Source organism: Vigna angularis, chromosome 9, assembly GCF_016808095.1.
Source record: "Vigna angularis cultivar LongXiaoDou No.4 chromosome 9, ASM1680809v1, whole genome shotgun sequence".
In the NCBI taxonomy this organism is placed as follows: domain Eukaryota; kingdom Viridiplantae; phylum Streptophyta; class Magnoliopsida; order Fabales; family Fabaceae; genus Vigna; species Vigna angularis.
The window spans coordinates 25,758,022-25,775,939 of NC_068978.1; the positions used below are offsets into that span (position 1 = coordinate 25,758,022).

The following is a 17,918-nucleotide window of genomic DNA, read 5'->3' on the forward strand; positions in this document are numbered from 1 at the left end:
CATTATTCATTATTGTGGAAGTAACAATTTCTCAGTCCTCCAATAATGAATGGTGTTGGAGCTGCCAATTATATGAGAAATGAACACCACAACCTTCGAAATAGTATTTTCGTACTTATTTCTATTATTATTCTTAGAAGAGCAAAGATGGTATCACTTGGTACGTTCTATTAGTGTATTGCCGGCATAACTTGTGTTTGTGGACTAATGGGTCCCTTGTTTTCACTCTATGGTGTGTCTATAAAAAAATTAATAATTTAATTTTTATATTTAAGTTTTTTTATTTGATTTGGTTTTTATATTTATTTTTTATTTAATTTTGTCTAATTTTTGTTAAGTTGGTATTAATGTTGTTTGAAAAATAATACATGTTATTAAAAGATTTGATTATTAATTTGGTCTTTATATTTTTTTTTATTCAATTGAGTTTTATTATCTCACCTCTTAGTTAGGTATTTATAAGTAATTAATGTTATAGAATGCGATGATAAACGAGTTAAATGTTCATTTATAGAGCTAGGTTAGAGTGTAATCTTAATTTGGTAACTTTTATTTTAAGTTACATAGATATTTTTGGTTCTTTAACTTAAATAGTACATTCTCCTAGGTTCAAGGATAAGGACAGATTGAGAACTTCGTTTTTATGAATGGCACTAAAAGGAAATAGCTAAAGAATACTTTCTCTTACTTTTGATTGTATTTTAAATAATATTTTTTGTTTAGTCATAAATGAGTGTGATTGTATTTTAAATAATACTCTAAGTTGTTTAGTCATGGTTGTGTTCCAAATAATCCTTTTGATTATTTAGCCATCTCTTATGTCCTCTTTAACCTCACTTCTTACATTTAATTTTCCTACTTCACTTTATTTTCCTCTTTATGTCACTTTAAGATGTTATAGTTTGTGGCCATTCATCCATTTTCTTTATGCCAATTCATAAAATACACATGATATCTTAGCCTATCTTGGTTGGAGACAATTCATACTTGAAAAAATGGGTGTTCTTCGTGATAATGGTAATAGGGATCTTGTTCCTTTGTGTAGTAGAAAATTTGTTATTGGTCGAAAATGAATCTTTACATTCAAAGTTAGCCTTAATCAAAATATTGATAGACTCAAAGTTCATTTAGTTGTCAAAGCTTTAGACTGGAAACCGATGACACATTTTCTCCTATCACTCCAATGGCTTTTATTAAATTATTATTTGCCAAAGCTTTTCTTCAACATTGGCCTCTTTATTATTTGGATATAAAAAAATGTCTTTCTAAATGTTGATTTTATGAAAGAGTTGATTTCATCTTTTTATTTAGGTTTAATATATCATTTGATCCCTAGTTTTGGGCTTTTTGTTCAAAGTCGTCATACGTTTTAAAAAATTTCAGTTAGGCCCCATATTTTGTTAAAAAATGTTCAAAATAGTCCTTTTGGCTTACGGCGTTAAAAACATAACGGTACAGTTGTCTGCATGGCCAAAACTGAATGACGTGTAAAGTTTTTGCAATACGTGACACATGATATATTTGAATGTGTCAATTTTAAGAAAAAAAAAGAATGACGTCACAAAATGGGTTAGTGTTATTATGGCATAGTGAAATTGGTCTTGTAATCACTATGGCATAGTGATTCCTTGAAGGTGAAATTTGAAGAGCGTACGTACGTGAGGTAAGGGTTGCTAAACCTAGCCTACTTACTTGATGTTCTTGTTGTTGGATTGGGGGGTTAGGGTTTGAGGTGGAAATAGAGGGTGAAGTGGAGGTGGAAATAGAGGGTGAAGTGGAGGTGGAAAGTATTGGTGGAGAGGAAGTGGATGGTGGAGTGGAGGTGGACAGAGATGGTGGACTGAAGTTGGAAACTAATGGTGAAAAGGAGGTGGACAAAGATGGTGGACTGAAGGTGGAAACTAATGGTGGAAACTAAGTCAGATATCTTTCATGTGTTTTTCGTTGATATCCATTTGGGACCAAAGTACACAGTTTTAAATTGAAAAGGGGACCACATTGCACATCTTTTTACCAAAGGGGAAACTAAATTTAACATTACATATAAACACCTGAACGTAAACATTGAGTTTCACCTTCACATTACATGAACACCTACACCTGAACGTAAACATTGAGCTTCACCTTCACAGTACATGAACATAAACATTGACCTAGATCTTAATGTAAACATTGACCCACCTACGAACATCAACTTAAACAGACTCACATTGTTACAATGTTCACCACAATAACAACACACATAGCTCCAACTAACAATTTTATCCTTTCTCTGACAATTTCACCGTCTCTTTCGTCAATCTTTTCTTCATTACACCACTTGAAAAAGTTACAGTACATCCCTCTTGAAGATCCACCCTGTTATTTACCAAATAAGCCACCAAAATTGGTTCTAACTCAGTAATCTATGAACAAATAAATTCCAAATTAAGTAAGAAAGGTAAGTCAGACGTGAAGTTGCTAGTGTCGGAGCCGAACGTGATCATCGGCGTTGCTACATCTTTTCCAAGGCGCGTCGTTGGCCAAGAACTCCACCAACGTTACCACCAACCCTTCTTCTCAATTATTGTTCAACGTTCTTCCTCCTCTTTGAATGCATTTTTCTAGTTGTGGGTGTTTGAGGTGAAGAAGAAGACAACGATAGGGTGATAGTTGCCGAAATGTTGGGAAAGAGCTGGGGTTTCTGATTTTTTGTGAATTGCAAATTGGGAATTAGGGTTTCTAATTTTGCACATGATTTTATGAATTTTGAAAATTACAATTGGAGCTTCTGATTTTACACATGATTTTGCACAAACCCTAACCCTTTTCTTTTACCTAATAACTTCAACTTTTTAACATTTCCACGTACCTTGCCAACTCAATTCACCTTACCTTGCCACACAACCAAAAACTGTACACATCATTCAGTTTTTGCCACGGAGGCAATTGCACCGTTATGTTTTTAACGTCGTAAGCCAAATGGACCATTTTGAATCGTTTTACCAAAATATAGGACCCTACTGAACTTTTTTAAAAGATAGGACAACTTTAAACAAAAAGTCCAAAACTAGGGACATGATGTATTAAACCTTTTATTTAAATTTCTTATAAAAAAATTTGTCCAAGCAAACCTTTAGCTAACCCCATGCACAATTTTCGTAATATGATTAATATATGATGAAATCTAACACTCTTTCTCCATTTCATTCATATTTCGTTCTTCTTGTGCTAATTTGAAACGGAACGTGTTGTTGTGGAGTTCCCCAACAGACTTGAAGAATACCTTATCCATTTTGAAGGGTAACGGGTGACTTCATTCCCACTCATTAGCTTCCTTTCTTCATAGGACTACACCTCCATAATTTCAATCTTCAACCCCATATATTTTGTATTTTGGATGACTTCAAAATGTAAAATTTAAATTCTGAATTACGGAAATACATGAAAAAGTATTTCATGGATTATTGTTAATATTAGTGGGATTTTCCATTTCTTTATACTCTTATGATTTCATATGAATTATTGTTAATATGATAGTTGGGATTATGGTTTTAGGGTGATTATGTTGTGTTGGTTGTTAACTGAAAGTGCTTACGTGGTGTTTGGTGGCTTGTGGTGAGAGGAAAAAATTATTCAACTTTGAAGTATAATGACACATCTATGTAACCAAAAGAGTGCCATTAAATTGTAACCTACTATCCATCCGAAAAACTAGTGACCAATTTTAGGCCTCAAAAATTGAAAAATATGGCACCCAAGAAGTATGAAGATGAATATTTCATGGATCTGTACCATAGCTCCGGTCCCCTGCATCTCCAAGGCCTGGAATTATGAACCTAAGCACACAGATAAAATACATTTATTAACAATCTTACAACAAAATAATTTTTTCCAGGCAGTCCATAACTTTCTTCCAGCACTCTCATAAAATCCTTTTTTTTTTCATTTTACCCTTCTAGGATTGTTCATTCAATCCAGAAGTTATTTTTTGACTTTTGAATTATGTAATCTAGAAGCCAAATATAACTTATAGATTAATCCAAAACCCATTTTTTTCCTTAAAAACAGATTTTTGAACTGGACAATCTAAAAGTCATTTTTAACTTTTGAATTCTATAATCTGGAAGTCATTTTCTGAGAAAAAAGTGACTTTTAAATTATATAATCCAAAAGTATTTTTTACTTTCAAATTACACAATCCGAGCTTTAAGATTGTGCAATCCAAAACTCATGTTTTACTTTTGGATTGCATAATCCAAAGAGGGTAAAATGGAAAGTTTATTTATATGGTGTAGTGAGAAGTTTATGGAATTGCAGGAAGAAATTTTCATTTTCCTAATTCTATCTAAATAAATGTCAAATTATTCAAACAAATAATTTAAACATAAATAAATTATAATTTTGGGGGGCACCAACCCTTTTTCATTAACTTCAGGATCAATTATTCCAGTATAGACATGAAGCCTGCAAAATATCATAATTAGAAAACTACTGCTTGAAAGAAAGAGAAATTTGAAGTTGTGTTTGGATTTACCCAGGAAACTGCTCACTTAGCTTTTGAAGAGCCGGAGGAGCCGCAACAGCAGATATCTGCAATGTGATAAATGCATTAAAAATACATTTCATTATTAAATGTTCTACCACTACAGTTGCTTTGATCCGAATGAATGAACTGTTCAGTTGGTATTTTTGTTGGAACATTGATCAATGGCATTGAGAACAAAGTCATTGATTCATTTAACTAACTAATTATCCACAATGAAAGAAATATGTTGGCTTATAACTACAAATTTGATGGTTATTAAAGGAAATCTAGCATCAGAATATATACAGATTATTATTCCTTACCACTTTAATATGCTTGTTGTCAACTCCTCGATCCTTTAAGAGGTTCAGAGCAGCCACCATAGTACCACCTGCAATTCATACAAAATAATAGATGAAATACATAATTGAGGAACAGGTGTCATTTTCTTATATTTGACTGCTCTAAAATTGTTACTCAAGAATTCGATTCATTGGCATTGCAGGTAAAGTTTGTGATGTGCAGAAGATCAAAACCCAAAAAACAAATAAAGAGAAAGAAACAAACACTCAAAAATGGAGATGATGCAAGTCTCATATACACAAGATACAATGAATTTTGGTGATACAAGTAATATGATGATTATGTCACCATCACTAGGACTGGGCATAATTAACCTAATTATACTAAACTACGGATTATCTATACTATATTATACTAGAAAAACTAAACTATTTTTACCAAAAACTAAATTATACTATTTTGTAGTTCAATTTAAAAAAACTGCTTGAATTGTGTCTTTAATTTTACCTTTCTGTTCAATCGTTCCCTATCCATCCTATTTCTTTTTCAATCACCGCCGAGAGTTTCCGTCGAAGGTCCTGCTATCATCAAAGGCCCTCACTGGACGTGAGGTGATCTCTTTATCTACTCTCTCTCAATTTGGGTTTTCAATTTTAACCATTACAATTTATTTTCGATTCCTCTTTTTTTTCCCATTTCCCCAATTTGTACCCTTTTACTATTCTTTGTTGATTCAAAGTAGTTTCGAAGTACTGGAAAAGGATGGGTTGGGTGTTGAGAATGAGTGTTGCATTGTGGATTTTAGTTGAGGGGTTAAGTTTGAAAAAATAGGGATGGGTTCAGATCGTCTTTGCTGGGTATAGCGCAGTTTATAGGTAGATTCATTTAAGTTTTATCCTGCATCTTTTCCTCATTATATCATCTTGTATGCTTGTGTCTATGTAATTATTTGAATAAATATTTTTGTCCTATAATGAATTTACAATCTCTTTCTTCGTGTGCCTGGTGATTCAACCAACTAAATATATACACATCTATAAGTACATGATTTTGGTTTCTTTCATGTTTTGCTAGCAGAGTTGTTCAGTAAATGTAATTCATCTCATTCACGCTTTTATTAGTTTGATTTGGTACCTAGAAGAAGTTAGCTGTTTCTTATGCTCGATTCTTACAACAATAATAGATAAAATTTATTCTTTTGCATTAACTCTGTCAAGAACAGTCTATATTTGTTTGCCTATTGCAACTTTTCTCTGATTAACAGTAATTTCCTGAGCAATGCCCTTATCTTGATAGTCTAGAGATTAAAAGTATTTTTTCCGTTGAATTTCTCAATTCAATCTTGGATATGATTGTCATCTTGCAACATTCTTGATCACTTAGCATTGTTGATCAAGCTAGGTTGAATACCAGTTTGTTGTGCAAAAGATCAAAAACAACAATTAAACAAAGAAAGAAATAAACACAGAAGTGCATACTCAACGAGAAAACAAAACAAGTCTTGTATATAAACAAGAAGATACAATGAAATTTGGTGATACATCCAATATGATCATTATGTCACTGTCACCATCTACTGTATGCAGGTCACCCTTATATAGGTGACAACAAAAGGGTATAAAGATAGTTAGAACTGAAAACAGAAACCTAATTAACTAACAAAATAGAAACAAGGTCTTCTATCAAGCTAAACAGTCTTGCACCTCCAAATAGTCTATCATATGTAAAGAGTTCAAAGCATCAACTAACAGTTTTCCTAAGCATTATGAGAAAGACACTCAAGCATTTTTCACTTTTTCATAAAATGAAGCTGGTATATCAAAGCGTATTTGACACCACTGACACTTTGATCTCATTTCCTCCACTGGCTGCAGCCAATCACTGCCATCAACATTTTCTGGTGACATTTCCAGACAAACTTCAATACTAGGTCATCTTCTAAAGCTAACCCAAAATCCACCAAATGTTGAAACCTACTCACACAAAGCTTCTCTGTTGTCCTTCAAGTATGTGCAACTAACATCATTGTCTAGTCATCTAAGCTTCGGCATGCAACCATTGTCAGTCTCATAAGCCTTCCATGGACCTATTTCAAGTCTTGCCATGCTCTTGTATCCCTATTTGGGTAGGTAGCACGTCCAAAAGTTGTTTCTTCTTGAAAACTACTTGTTTCCACAAATGACTTCTGCAAGCCCAATTTTTTCAATTTATGGTACACCCATCACCACTACAGTGAAACTAAATGGTAAAAGTAGGTTTTCATGGTCTACCTATGTAGAACCGTGGTTCCTAGCTCTGGTCCAACATGATTATCTTAAAATCAAATTTATATCAATTGAGGAACATACCCAGTGGAAGAAACTTGACTCTGAATTGAGTGCAATTTTGTGGCATTCAATGGAACCAAAAATGTTAGAGATTCTAAAAACCTTCGACATGTTGCTCGTTTTGAGGAAGGCTCAGTACTTTTTCCCTTGACATTCAATGAATGTATGATTCTACTGAAAAGTTTTCTTAAACGGACTAATCATGATATGATATCACAAAGTTCTCAAACCCATAAGTTGTTTAAAATCTTAATATGTTCCTAGAGCCTAACTAGCAACAAGATGTGAAGAAACTTGATAAATTATACATGGTACTAGTTCCACAGGGTTTGAATCGCAACTTTGACCATGTTCAAGATCAGATTCTTACTGGTCAACAGATTTATTCAATGAAAAGTTTAACAAGGCTGCTTCATGTTCCTACTCTTGAAAAAGGTGGAGATACTTTTGAATACACTGAATCTTCAATAATAATATCAACGCACGGCAAAGTCATGGTAATTGAGAAGAATGTGGCAGTAAAGACCATCATCCTTTTCTCCCACACAGGATCCCAATTTTTTAACAGGTCTTACCTATTCCATCCTCCAATCCACCCATGTCTATCGACCAAGAGTCATGCAATCAAGAACCCCATCATCTATCTCCAACATCACCTCCATTACATTCAACCCAGGACACAGGATTGTTTCTCAATCACGTGAAGAGCCATGTTATTCATGTTCTTCTCCATAAGTCACCCATAGTACAGATCCCAATGATGAAAAGTTCAGGTTCACCTGCAGCTTTTGACAAGGTATTCAATCTACCAGACATCATTGACAGAGATTCTCCTAGATTAACAAAAGAGATTATAAAAGTAATGTTTCATTGTTAGAATGTCAACAAAGTCATGTCTTTTAAAAAGGATATAAACATATTATGTATCCCTAATTATCATAACTAGAAATACACTAATTGATAAAATGAAAAATAAATCCCTAAATAGTATCTTTGTAAATACAACCTTGATTCAAACTCAATCATTGAGAAACTATTTTTGGACAAACTTGTGTCAGTTTGTGATTCGATCCCACACAAAGGTTCATAAACAATTCTAATAAGAACCTTGAGAGAACCACCTTCAAAGAAATCCATACTATACAAAGATAAAAAGCCGCATTGTAGATGGATGGCATGCATAAGATAAGAACAAATGCTAAACATAAGACTATGCATACCTGTTGCCAGCATAGGATCAACCACAAAAATTTTACATCCATCGGCAAATTTCTCAGGTAACCTGCAAATAAAATAAAGGAAGAATGTGTAAAGATGTGCTCCAGCACTTGGTAGAACAATGGGCTGCTTTATCTAAACCATTAGCCATGCTAGAATTATGAGAAAAGAAAAAGAAAATATTGGACAAAAAAACATATTTTTCATGCAAAATATAAATTTCTTACTTGTTCAAATATATAGTCGGCTGAAGGGTTTCCTCGTTTCTGCTTATTCCTTTTCCATAGAAGTATAAAAGTATAATTATTCAATTTAAGGAACAGACAAGAATGTGCCCTAATTTTAAAAGGTGCATAATAGGCACCGCATAATACCAAAACCTCTACCTACTAGTGCATCTCCAGAATTTATGATCCTCAAACAATTATCATTTTAACATGAACTATCACAGTTATATTCAAATATATATAACCAGATATTTCATGTATGAACTGTGTCCAAATATAGTAAAACATGGGTATGGTGTGCCTCAATTCTAGCATCTAGACTCTCAAATAATAAAATAAACATTAAAGCATCTGCATTTCCCTTTTTTTTCATTAACTGGATGTATTATTACCTAGATGGTATGTTTTTGTTGCAGGCAAGACTGATGAAGCATGTTCAGCAAGAGCAAGGCCTGCCCTCAAGATTGGAATTATCTGAAAAATTAGTAAATGATTTCGGTAATAGCTTGCAGAAAGACAATGCATAACCATGGCAATAACACCACAAAAAGCCCAAATGACTTGGGTTTGATCAATAATGACTCATGTCAACAAAATGAAAGAAAAGCCAAAAGCATGAGCATGGTTTAGCCAAAGACATTATATCCCTAAACTGCTTCATAACTAAGAACAAATAAACAAAAATTCCTGTAATATTTAATCATTAGGCCACAAGAACTCTGCAAATATTTAAATCCAGTTAAGGATAATGAAAGTAAAATGCTACTTACAGCCAGAGGCTCCCTTGGATCAATGAATTCCACAGAGGCTACAGCCAATGGTGATTGAATCTCTCCAGAAACAGTGGGCTAAAAATATAGAAAGCAAAGCAGAAAAGAGAGAAAATGCAAATCCAAGGTCATGAGTCCAACAAAGGGAGGTGAAAAAATTAATAGAGACAGGAATAAGAAATATCATCAAATCGAAATAGGTGAAAAAATTAATAGAGAAACAAAATTATTACAAAGGAATAAGAAATAACATCAAATCATTCAACTGTCAATAAGTGACAATTTCAGTTTCAAGCTACAAGGACCATGTTTTTGGTAAGTAATTGTTACAAATTAAATGGAATTGAAATAAGATACTTTAATATAGCAGTAATGAGTAAGAAATACCAGTTTAGAATTTAAATTGGAAGAATAACTTAATAAAATGACCGAAAACTCAATTAATGAAAACATCAGATTGGGAATATCACACAATGGGTTCCATTGTTGGATCAAGCACTAACCATTACGCCAAAAGATATAACTCATAGTCAAAGCATAACTCTTTTACTTAAGAGTGTAGCAACCTCAGTGTCATAATTCAATTATGACTTGGCCAATCTAGCGTTTGCTATGAGACAATTGACGCAACTTACAACATTTTCCACCTAAGCAGTTACTTTTAGTTCCTATCTATAAGAGTTTTTATTTTTACAAACATAGATTGTCAAAATATATTTTAGAAAATTTTAGATATTATTCCCATGTATTTAATTTGTTATATTCTCTATATCTGGCTATTATTACTAGAATAATAATCCCACAATTCCAGGGATCTGTTTCATAGAATAGATTGTTTATTTAATAAGCTCTTGTATATATATTCAATGCATGTAAGGAGACAAATAATAAGAAATATATTCTCTCTCCTAAATTTAAGATGGTATCAAAGCTCTCGATCCTTGGGAGCCTCTGACTACGTGATTTGATTGCAGCCTTCACTGCTGCTCAACCCTAGATTTCCATCACAGCCTTTATTACTGCCCAACCCTAAAGTTTCCCGCAGCCTTCATTGCTGCCCAACCCTAGAGTTCCCTCACGGCCTTCATTCTCGGATGATCTCAAACACTCATCATCAGTCTTGGTTTTTGTGCCTTAATTGCACATTTCTATAATGGTTGAAATGGAAAATGTAGACAAGTGACAGAATACGAGAGACTTGCAGAATGTTCATTCAGCTTATTGATTGAATGGAAAAAATTATCTTAAATTGTCTCAACTCATTAAGACCATTCTAAAAGGGAAAGGAAAGGTCAGCCATCTCACTGATGATGCCCCTACTAAAGAAGATGCTAGATTCATGGGATGAAGAAGACTCCATGATCATGGCATGGCTATAGAACTCAATGGTTCTAGAAATTAGCGTTGCTTGCATGTTCCTCACTTATGCAAAGGCTATATGGATTGCAATAGAGCAAACCTACTCTAAGGAAAAGGATGCTGCCGAGATTTATGAGGTGAAAGTAAAAACAATTGCAGCCAAACAGGGCACTAAGACTGTCACGAAGTATGCTAGTCAACTCAAATCTTTATGGATGGAATTAGATCATTATAGGGTCAAAAAGGCCAAGAGTTCTGAGGATTTAGAAATTCTAAGAGAATACATTGAACAAGATTGGGTGTATGATTTCTTGTTAGGCCTAAACCAAGAATACGATCAAGTCAAAATCCAAATATTAGGCAAGCAGGAGGATCCTGGCAAACATTGATAGAGTTGAACCAAGTCGAATTTCAACCAAGTAGGACTAGGCAAATTTCGACTGAATTCAATCCAGTCAGCCCATGCTGAATTCAACCAAGTCAGCCCTGATCAAAATGTGTCTGAATTCAACTCCAGTCGAATTTCAGCCAATTCGACCCCAGCCAAAATTCGGCCGAATTCAACCAGAGTCGGCCACTATTGAAATTTGGCCAAATTCGGCCGAGACGGTGTTGGACGAAAATCAACTGAATATGACCGAGTCGTCCACAGTCAAAATTTTGGCCAAATTCGATCAAGTCAGGCCTAGCCGAAAATCAACTGAATTCGACCTAGTCAATTGTGGCCGAATTCAGTCGAGTTGTCCCCAACTGAATTCGACCGAGTTGGCCCCGACCAAAATTTGGCCGAATTCGGCTTAGTCAGCAGCGTCCAATTTTGATGAATTCGGCTGAGTAGGCCTTGGCTGAAATTTGACCAAATTCAATTAAGTCGACTCTGACCAAATTTTTGTCTTATGACTGGAGCTGAAGTTTGAGACTGGCGGACCTAAGCTAAAGGTCGACCCTGAGCAATTTGGCTGAAGGTTGAGATAGGCCTACCTAAACTGAAGGTTTAATATTATATTTTATAAAAATTAATACTTTTATTTTGTTCATGTTTAAAATGAAAGGTCATGGGTGGTCTTGACCCACATGGCTTTTTAAATGGGGGCTTTTTGGCCCTACCCTAAGTGGGACAGGGCCAAACCCTATGGGTTGGACCAAATTGACAGCTCTAGATATAAGCATGGTGTTGGAGACGCTAATGTTGCATAGATTTATTGATGGGGACGGGACCATGAGCAACAGAAAGGATCCACTTGAAAGACTTGGCGGACCTATGACAAGGGCCAAAGCAAGGAAAGCAAAGGAAGCTCGTGAACAAGTGTTGTCCATATTATTTGAATACAAGCCCAAGTTTCAAGGAAAAAAGACCAAGGGTGTGAATTGCATCATGGCCCAAATGGAGGAAGACTAACGCATTACTTTGCTGTTGTTTTTTTTTTTTTTGAAGTAATTTGTTTGTTTAAATAATGGCCCAATCCTTTGTAAAATTGGCTGACCAAATTATGTTTTAGGTTAATCAATTAATGAGCTTTAGTTTGGTTTTATTTCAAGTTGTAATAAGGGCCCAATTGGCAACTTACTCATTAGCCTTTGGGAGACCAGAAGGATGCATAACTGAATGCTTTTGGGTGACTTTTGGTTGCCACAATTTTAGTTACAATTAGCCATTAACTCTTTTGTAATTTTGATGGCTATGGCTTCTAAATAAGTTGAACCATTTTCATCAAAGAAACAAGTGAAGTTTTATGCAACAATATTAGAGTTTTATCCTTTTTATCTTAGTGAAAGTGATTCTCCTAAGTTATTGAGTGATTCAAGAACCCTTGCCTGTATCAAAGGACTTTTCCGTCCTTTGTGTGTTGCCTCCCTTGGAAAGAGTGATTCTTTCCTTCCACCTTTCATATTTCTGTCCAAGTTTATCTCGTGGTCATATCTTTCGTTCTACATGCCCAAATTAAGTGATTCTTGAGCCTAAATTGAAGTCCAGAAGGTGAACTTTCACCTGGTTTTAGAATCACCTCAATCGAAGTTCTATAACTCATGATAATGGAGTTTCTAAAATACTGTCCACCTTCTCACTAATTTTTCCAAATTTCCTACAAGGTTCTAACCCTAAAGATCCTAAATCAACCCTTGAGCAAATGGGTTCACGCCAATTATGGATGATGTAACTACAGTAATGTTGGGGGAGCTTTGGATGAGATTTCACATGTTCAAAAAAACAAAAGGTGGGTACAAATAGCATCATTGACACTGTAAATAAATCCTAAATTATGGATGATGCCTTGTCAATAAGGTTTATGATGACCAGGGAATTCCTAAATCCTTTATTTTTGGGAATTTTGAATAGTCTAGATGATGAGGGTCTCATTTGTTTTCACTATTTAAATATTTAAATTCCTAAATTCTTTATTTGTGGGAAATCTGAATAGTCTAGATGAGGGTCTCATTTGTTTTCACTTAATTATATACGATTACAACCTTGATTTGTAATTGTCAACACCATCATTGGTTTTCCAATCTGCAGGAAAACGCTATCAATAGCCCAATGGTTTCAAACTGCAGTATATTTGGGCTTCATAGGTGGATGTGATAATTTTGTTGACAAGCAAAGAGACTTGGACTTAATAGACATGATTTTACAAGTTGATACACCCCAAAAGCCATCCCTAATACAACCCTAGTTTCAGGGGTATTTTAACATCCAACAACCAAAATTCTAGTGCGGCCTTAAAACTTGTTTTCAGGCCTAGCTATGAAAGGCATAACAATAGCTCATGAATAACAACTATGGTTGGCACACAGTATAAGGTTTATAAAGTATTCCCTTTAGAATTGACCACATAACGATAAAACTATAGCTCCAAATTTGTAGCATTTTATGGCTATATAAAGAAGAAAAGATAGAAACATCAAATCATATAGTAAGAACAAGAAAAAAATCCAAGTAAAAATCATGAGAATTAGCAAGATATGAACCATGAAATAGCAACTAACCAACCAATCCCTTGCAGCTTCATACATAAGTAGCCTTCCCAACTCGGCCAGCGCATTTCCTAAAACATTAGAAACTTGAAGTGTTAGTGAATCATTTGATTAACTAATCCAGAAATTTTAACCAAGTCATCTTAAAGTTTAGAAAAATATTGAGATTAGAAAATAAATAAACAAGAAAAATGAAGGGAAATTGGAAAACTTTCTGTGAATTTGGATTATCAACTGTTTTCATTTTTAGTTTATATGTTTTCTCCAAAATGCTATAGTGTTTCATTTAGCTTCTCATTTCATGCAATTAAATGATTAAAACACCATTTTATTTGCAAATTTAAGAAACAATAAAGATAAAATAACATTTTGTAATTCACGCTGATAGCATTCCTATCAATTGAAAATGAAAAGATAACACAAAACCAAATGTACCCTTTGAAATTGAAAATTTCAATGAATGCAAAATTGATGATGCAACTCACTAGTCCATCCTACTAAGAACTTGATTTCTTAAGGGAAAAACACCATCCTAGTCTAGTTAAGATGTTCCAGTTCCAGGTTCCCCGTCATACTTAATTTCATCATTTTTCTTTCATGCTGATTACCAGTGACAACAGATTACAGATAAGAATGCCACTGTGAATAATAAAATTTCAAAGCTATCAATAACACTCGCAATAAGGCATTCAGATAAGGTTAATGGTTCGTGATTGCAATAATTAACAATAAAGTTGCTCCAACTGAATCAACAGTTTTCCAAAACTCAGTCTTTCAAATTCCAACAGCACATTTTTTACAAGAAGCTATAATACCATTAAGCCTTAAATGGGAAACTAGCAATTAAGCTAACTAAAGTGGTGATACTGTTCATTCACCATTATGTCAGATGTAATGGGCGTATACCGGCTTAACATTGACCTCAAAATTTACAGAATATTGCTTAAAAATGGAACTTTGCTACTCACTGAAGATAGGACAAGGGGTTTGCTCATTCCTCAAAACTGAAACCCAGTGCTTGATCAACGGATGAGGAGGCACATACACCTTCAGAAATCCAACAAACAGAGTAATTCATCAAAGAGGCCACCTCAGAAAGTACCAACACACATCCACACCTTCCATTATATTTCCCTCGGCAACCAAACTGGAGCAAAACCCGTTAAACCCAGAAGCCAAAACCACCAAAGGAATTCAATAATCCAATGCAAAGATAAATCAACCAATTAAGCAGTGTGAGATAAATGATCGTAGAAGAAAAATTGGCTCCTTTTTTCCACTTTTTTCACATCAATAAAAACACACCAAAAGTTCATAAACCCAGAAGCCAAAGCCATAAGCAGAAAAAGTAAAAAACAAATTTTCATTATTATATCAGTTAACTAACTAACCCACCATATGATCGAGTTCAAATTCTCGGCTAGGTTTTTTTTATGCTGTCATCTACAGAGCATTAAAAATACACTAATGTTGGTGTATTAAATTTCTTTTTAATATTTTTTAAAAGATAAAAATCAGTGTCCATCAGTGTATTTTACCGTCACAGCATAGGAACAGCACAAAAAAACCCAGTAGAGAATCCAAATTCCGATAGATCAATCTCCAAAGGATTAAAAAAATAACCCTGCTTCCTTCCCTGCATTTTCCTTTCTCAGATACCAAAACCCCATAAGCGAAACCCAAAAAAGAAATTAAATAAAGCCAACAAAAGCCAGAAACCAAAACCATGAGAGAAACAATAACAATTCATAAAAAATTGGAAAAGATCTTCAACCCGTAAAGCCATCATAGATAAATTTCTAAACAGAACACAAGAACTCTCGATTTCACTCCCTCCATTTTTCTTCATACAAACCACAACCCCATAAACCCAGAAGCCAAAACCAAAAGAGCAATTAAAAAAATGACCCAAACCCACAGCTAAAACCCAACCAAACCACCCACCACCCACCACGGACAAACAACAAAAAAACAAAACTTTTGCCATCACTCACTCCATTTTACCTTCCCCGACCCAAAACCATCATATTGAACAAAAATCACTCATAAAAAAAGAGAAGAACACTAACGAGCATTCGGTTCTCGGCAGGGAGCTTCTCCTCCATGGTCATATGAGAGTACACCACACCACACGTGCGCCGCGGAGCACTGGAGCAAAAGATCTGAGCCGAGACAGAAAGTAGGCAGCAACATCAAGAATAACAAAAGAACGAATAAAAAGGGTGCACATTTCGGAATCAAGAATAGAATCCAACTGGAACAGACATACCCATTAAAAGAATATAATAAAAAAATAACCACAACAACAATAATATTTAATGAATTAATTAATTAAAAGTAAATGCAACGAAATAAAAGGAAAATGGAATATTTAATTTATGATGATTGCCTTTGGGGTAGTGAAGAGAAAGGAGTGTGAGAGAGAAAGAGAGTGACATGTGGAAGGAATTGGTGGCGCATCGGAGGGAAAAGGGAGAGTAAGGTTGAAGATAACGCGGGAAGAAGCCATGAAGTGTGTTGTAATCTGGGTTGTGGCCTATGGGGAAGATGATATGTGGAATTTCTAGAGTAATGGTTGGTCGGATAGATACATCTTCATGGATATGGATGCAAGAGAACCACCTCGTATTTCTTTTTCATGTTTAAACTACTACTTCATTCATCATTACTACAAAGAGAGAGAATGTGTGTTTTTATATTTTTTAACAAAACTAAATTAATAACTTACATTCTAAATACAGGTACTTTTTATGGTAAATTTATTATTGAAATGTGTAAATGAATAGTACATTTTGTTCATTTTATTTTATTTTTAAAATTTAGAAATAACAAAATAAAATAGAAATATATGGAAATCAAGGTTTACTTGTTATTTTTTATCTTCATATGTTTATGTTCTAACGGTTAGAAACACACGTGTTTTAGAGTTTTTATATCTGCATTTTTTAATTTAAATAATACAGTGCTGAAAGAATTATTTGAAAATTTAAAAAGATGTATGTTTATATTATGTTAAGTGGAAAATAAAATAATTATATTTGGTGGATAGACACCTATATTTGAATATAATAGAGGAAGTTAAGAAAATATTTTAAAATAAAAATATATGTAGTTTGTAAAAGTAGTGTTAGAAATTCTGTGGTTGTCGTTTTAAAAAATGTGTTATTTAATTACGTTATAAAAAATAATTAACTTTTTTATTAAATTGTGCATTCCATATAATATATATAACATAAGAATTTATCCTGAATGATAAAAACTAAAGTATATACGAAAGAGATGTATCCTTAAAAGTATTGTATCACCAAACAAATAAAATCAACGTCACTAAATCATAAATCAAAACTCATTATTTTTTTTTTCACAAAATCATATTCATAGAATTATACTCTATTATTTATATCTTTGTCAAACGAACTTGATCTACAACTTTTTTTTATATAATAAAAATAGTTCAAAACCACATTTTCAACACCAATAATGTAAACAAAGGACTGGTTAGCTTTTTTTCACTTTTAGTATGTAATACTCCAAAAACTTTTCATCATATTCTTATTTGTTCCTTTAGGAAGTTAACTTATTTTGATTATTGATATGTTTCATTTTCTTTTTTAAAACCCTATATATTTTATCTAATCCTTATAATAACTACAAAATATCATATTTATCTTTTTATATCTTCTTCTTATTAGATCTCTAAAAAAAACCTTAAAGATAATTCACACACTCTATAGTCTTTTTAAAATTATTTTCCTAATTATTATAATTTTTAGGTTATAAACATATATATATATATATATTAATTTTTTTTATTTTAATTAATAAACCTTTTAGCTTTCATAATTATAAGAAACAAATCATAGCAAACAATAAAAACAATAAAAAGTTGAAAGCATTTTTATTGTATGATTAATTAAAGAAAGTAATTTATTTTTATGATTATTTTTGTATATTTTATTATAGCTTTTCTTTTTATGATTTGATAATTGTATTAATTTCATTTTTACTATCATAAAAAATGTAATAATGGAGACATGCCATGTTTTTACTGATATAACTATAACTATAAATATTTTTCAGATTGAGAATAATATTTTTGAATTGTATTAATTTAAGTAGGTTTGTTGAAAAATAATAACCCAATGTGCTATTAATCATGGTTATTGAAATTATTTTAATGAGACATATATTAAGATCTTTTAATGAAGATAAACATGTATACAACACTTTATTA

At 33.2% G+C, this 17,918-nt stretch overlaps 1 protein-coding gene across 2 annotated transcripts; it reads right to left on the reverse strand.

Annotated features, from left to right (window-relative positions):
* Positions 1–3,598: 3,598 nt before the first annotated feature.
* Positions 3,599–16,341, reverse strand: LOC108347757 (uracil phosphoribosyltransferase). Of its 2 annotated transcripts, none has more exons than XM_017587203.2 (12): positions 16,074–16,341; positions 15,754–15,846; positions 14,653–14,731; positions 13,697–13,755; positions 9,353–9,430; positions 8,975–9,056; positions 8,583–8,631; positions 8,358–8,419; positions 4,831–4,898; positions 4,533–4,572; positions 4,399–4,446; positions 3,599–3,818 (listed from the first exon to the last, which is right to left on the reverse strand). In XM_017587203.2, exons 1-11 carry the CDS (start codon positions 16,191–16,193, stop codon positions 4,424–4,426), a joined length of 753 nt encoding a protein of 250 aa, XP_017442692.1. In that variant the 5' UTR covers positions 16,194–16,341; the 3' UTR covers positions 3,599–3,818; positions 4,399–4,423. The 2 variants fall into 2 exon arrangements, with proteins under 2 accessions (XP_017442692.1, XP_017442691.1); XM_017587202.2 differs by having other exon boundaries at positions 4,517–4,572; positions 16,074–16,339.
* Positions 16,342–17,918: the final 1,577 nt, after the last annotated feature.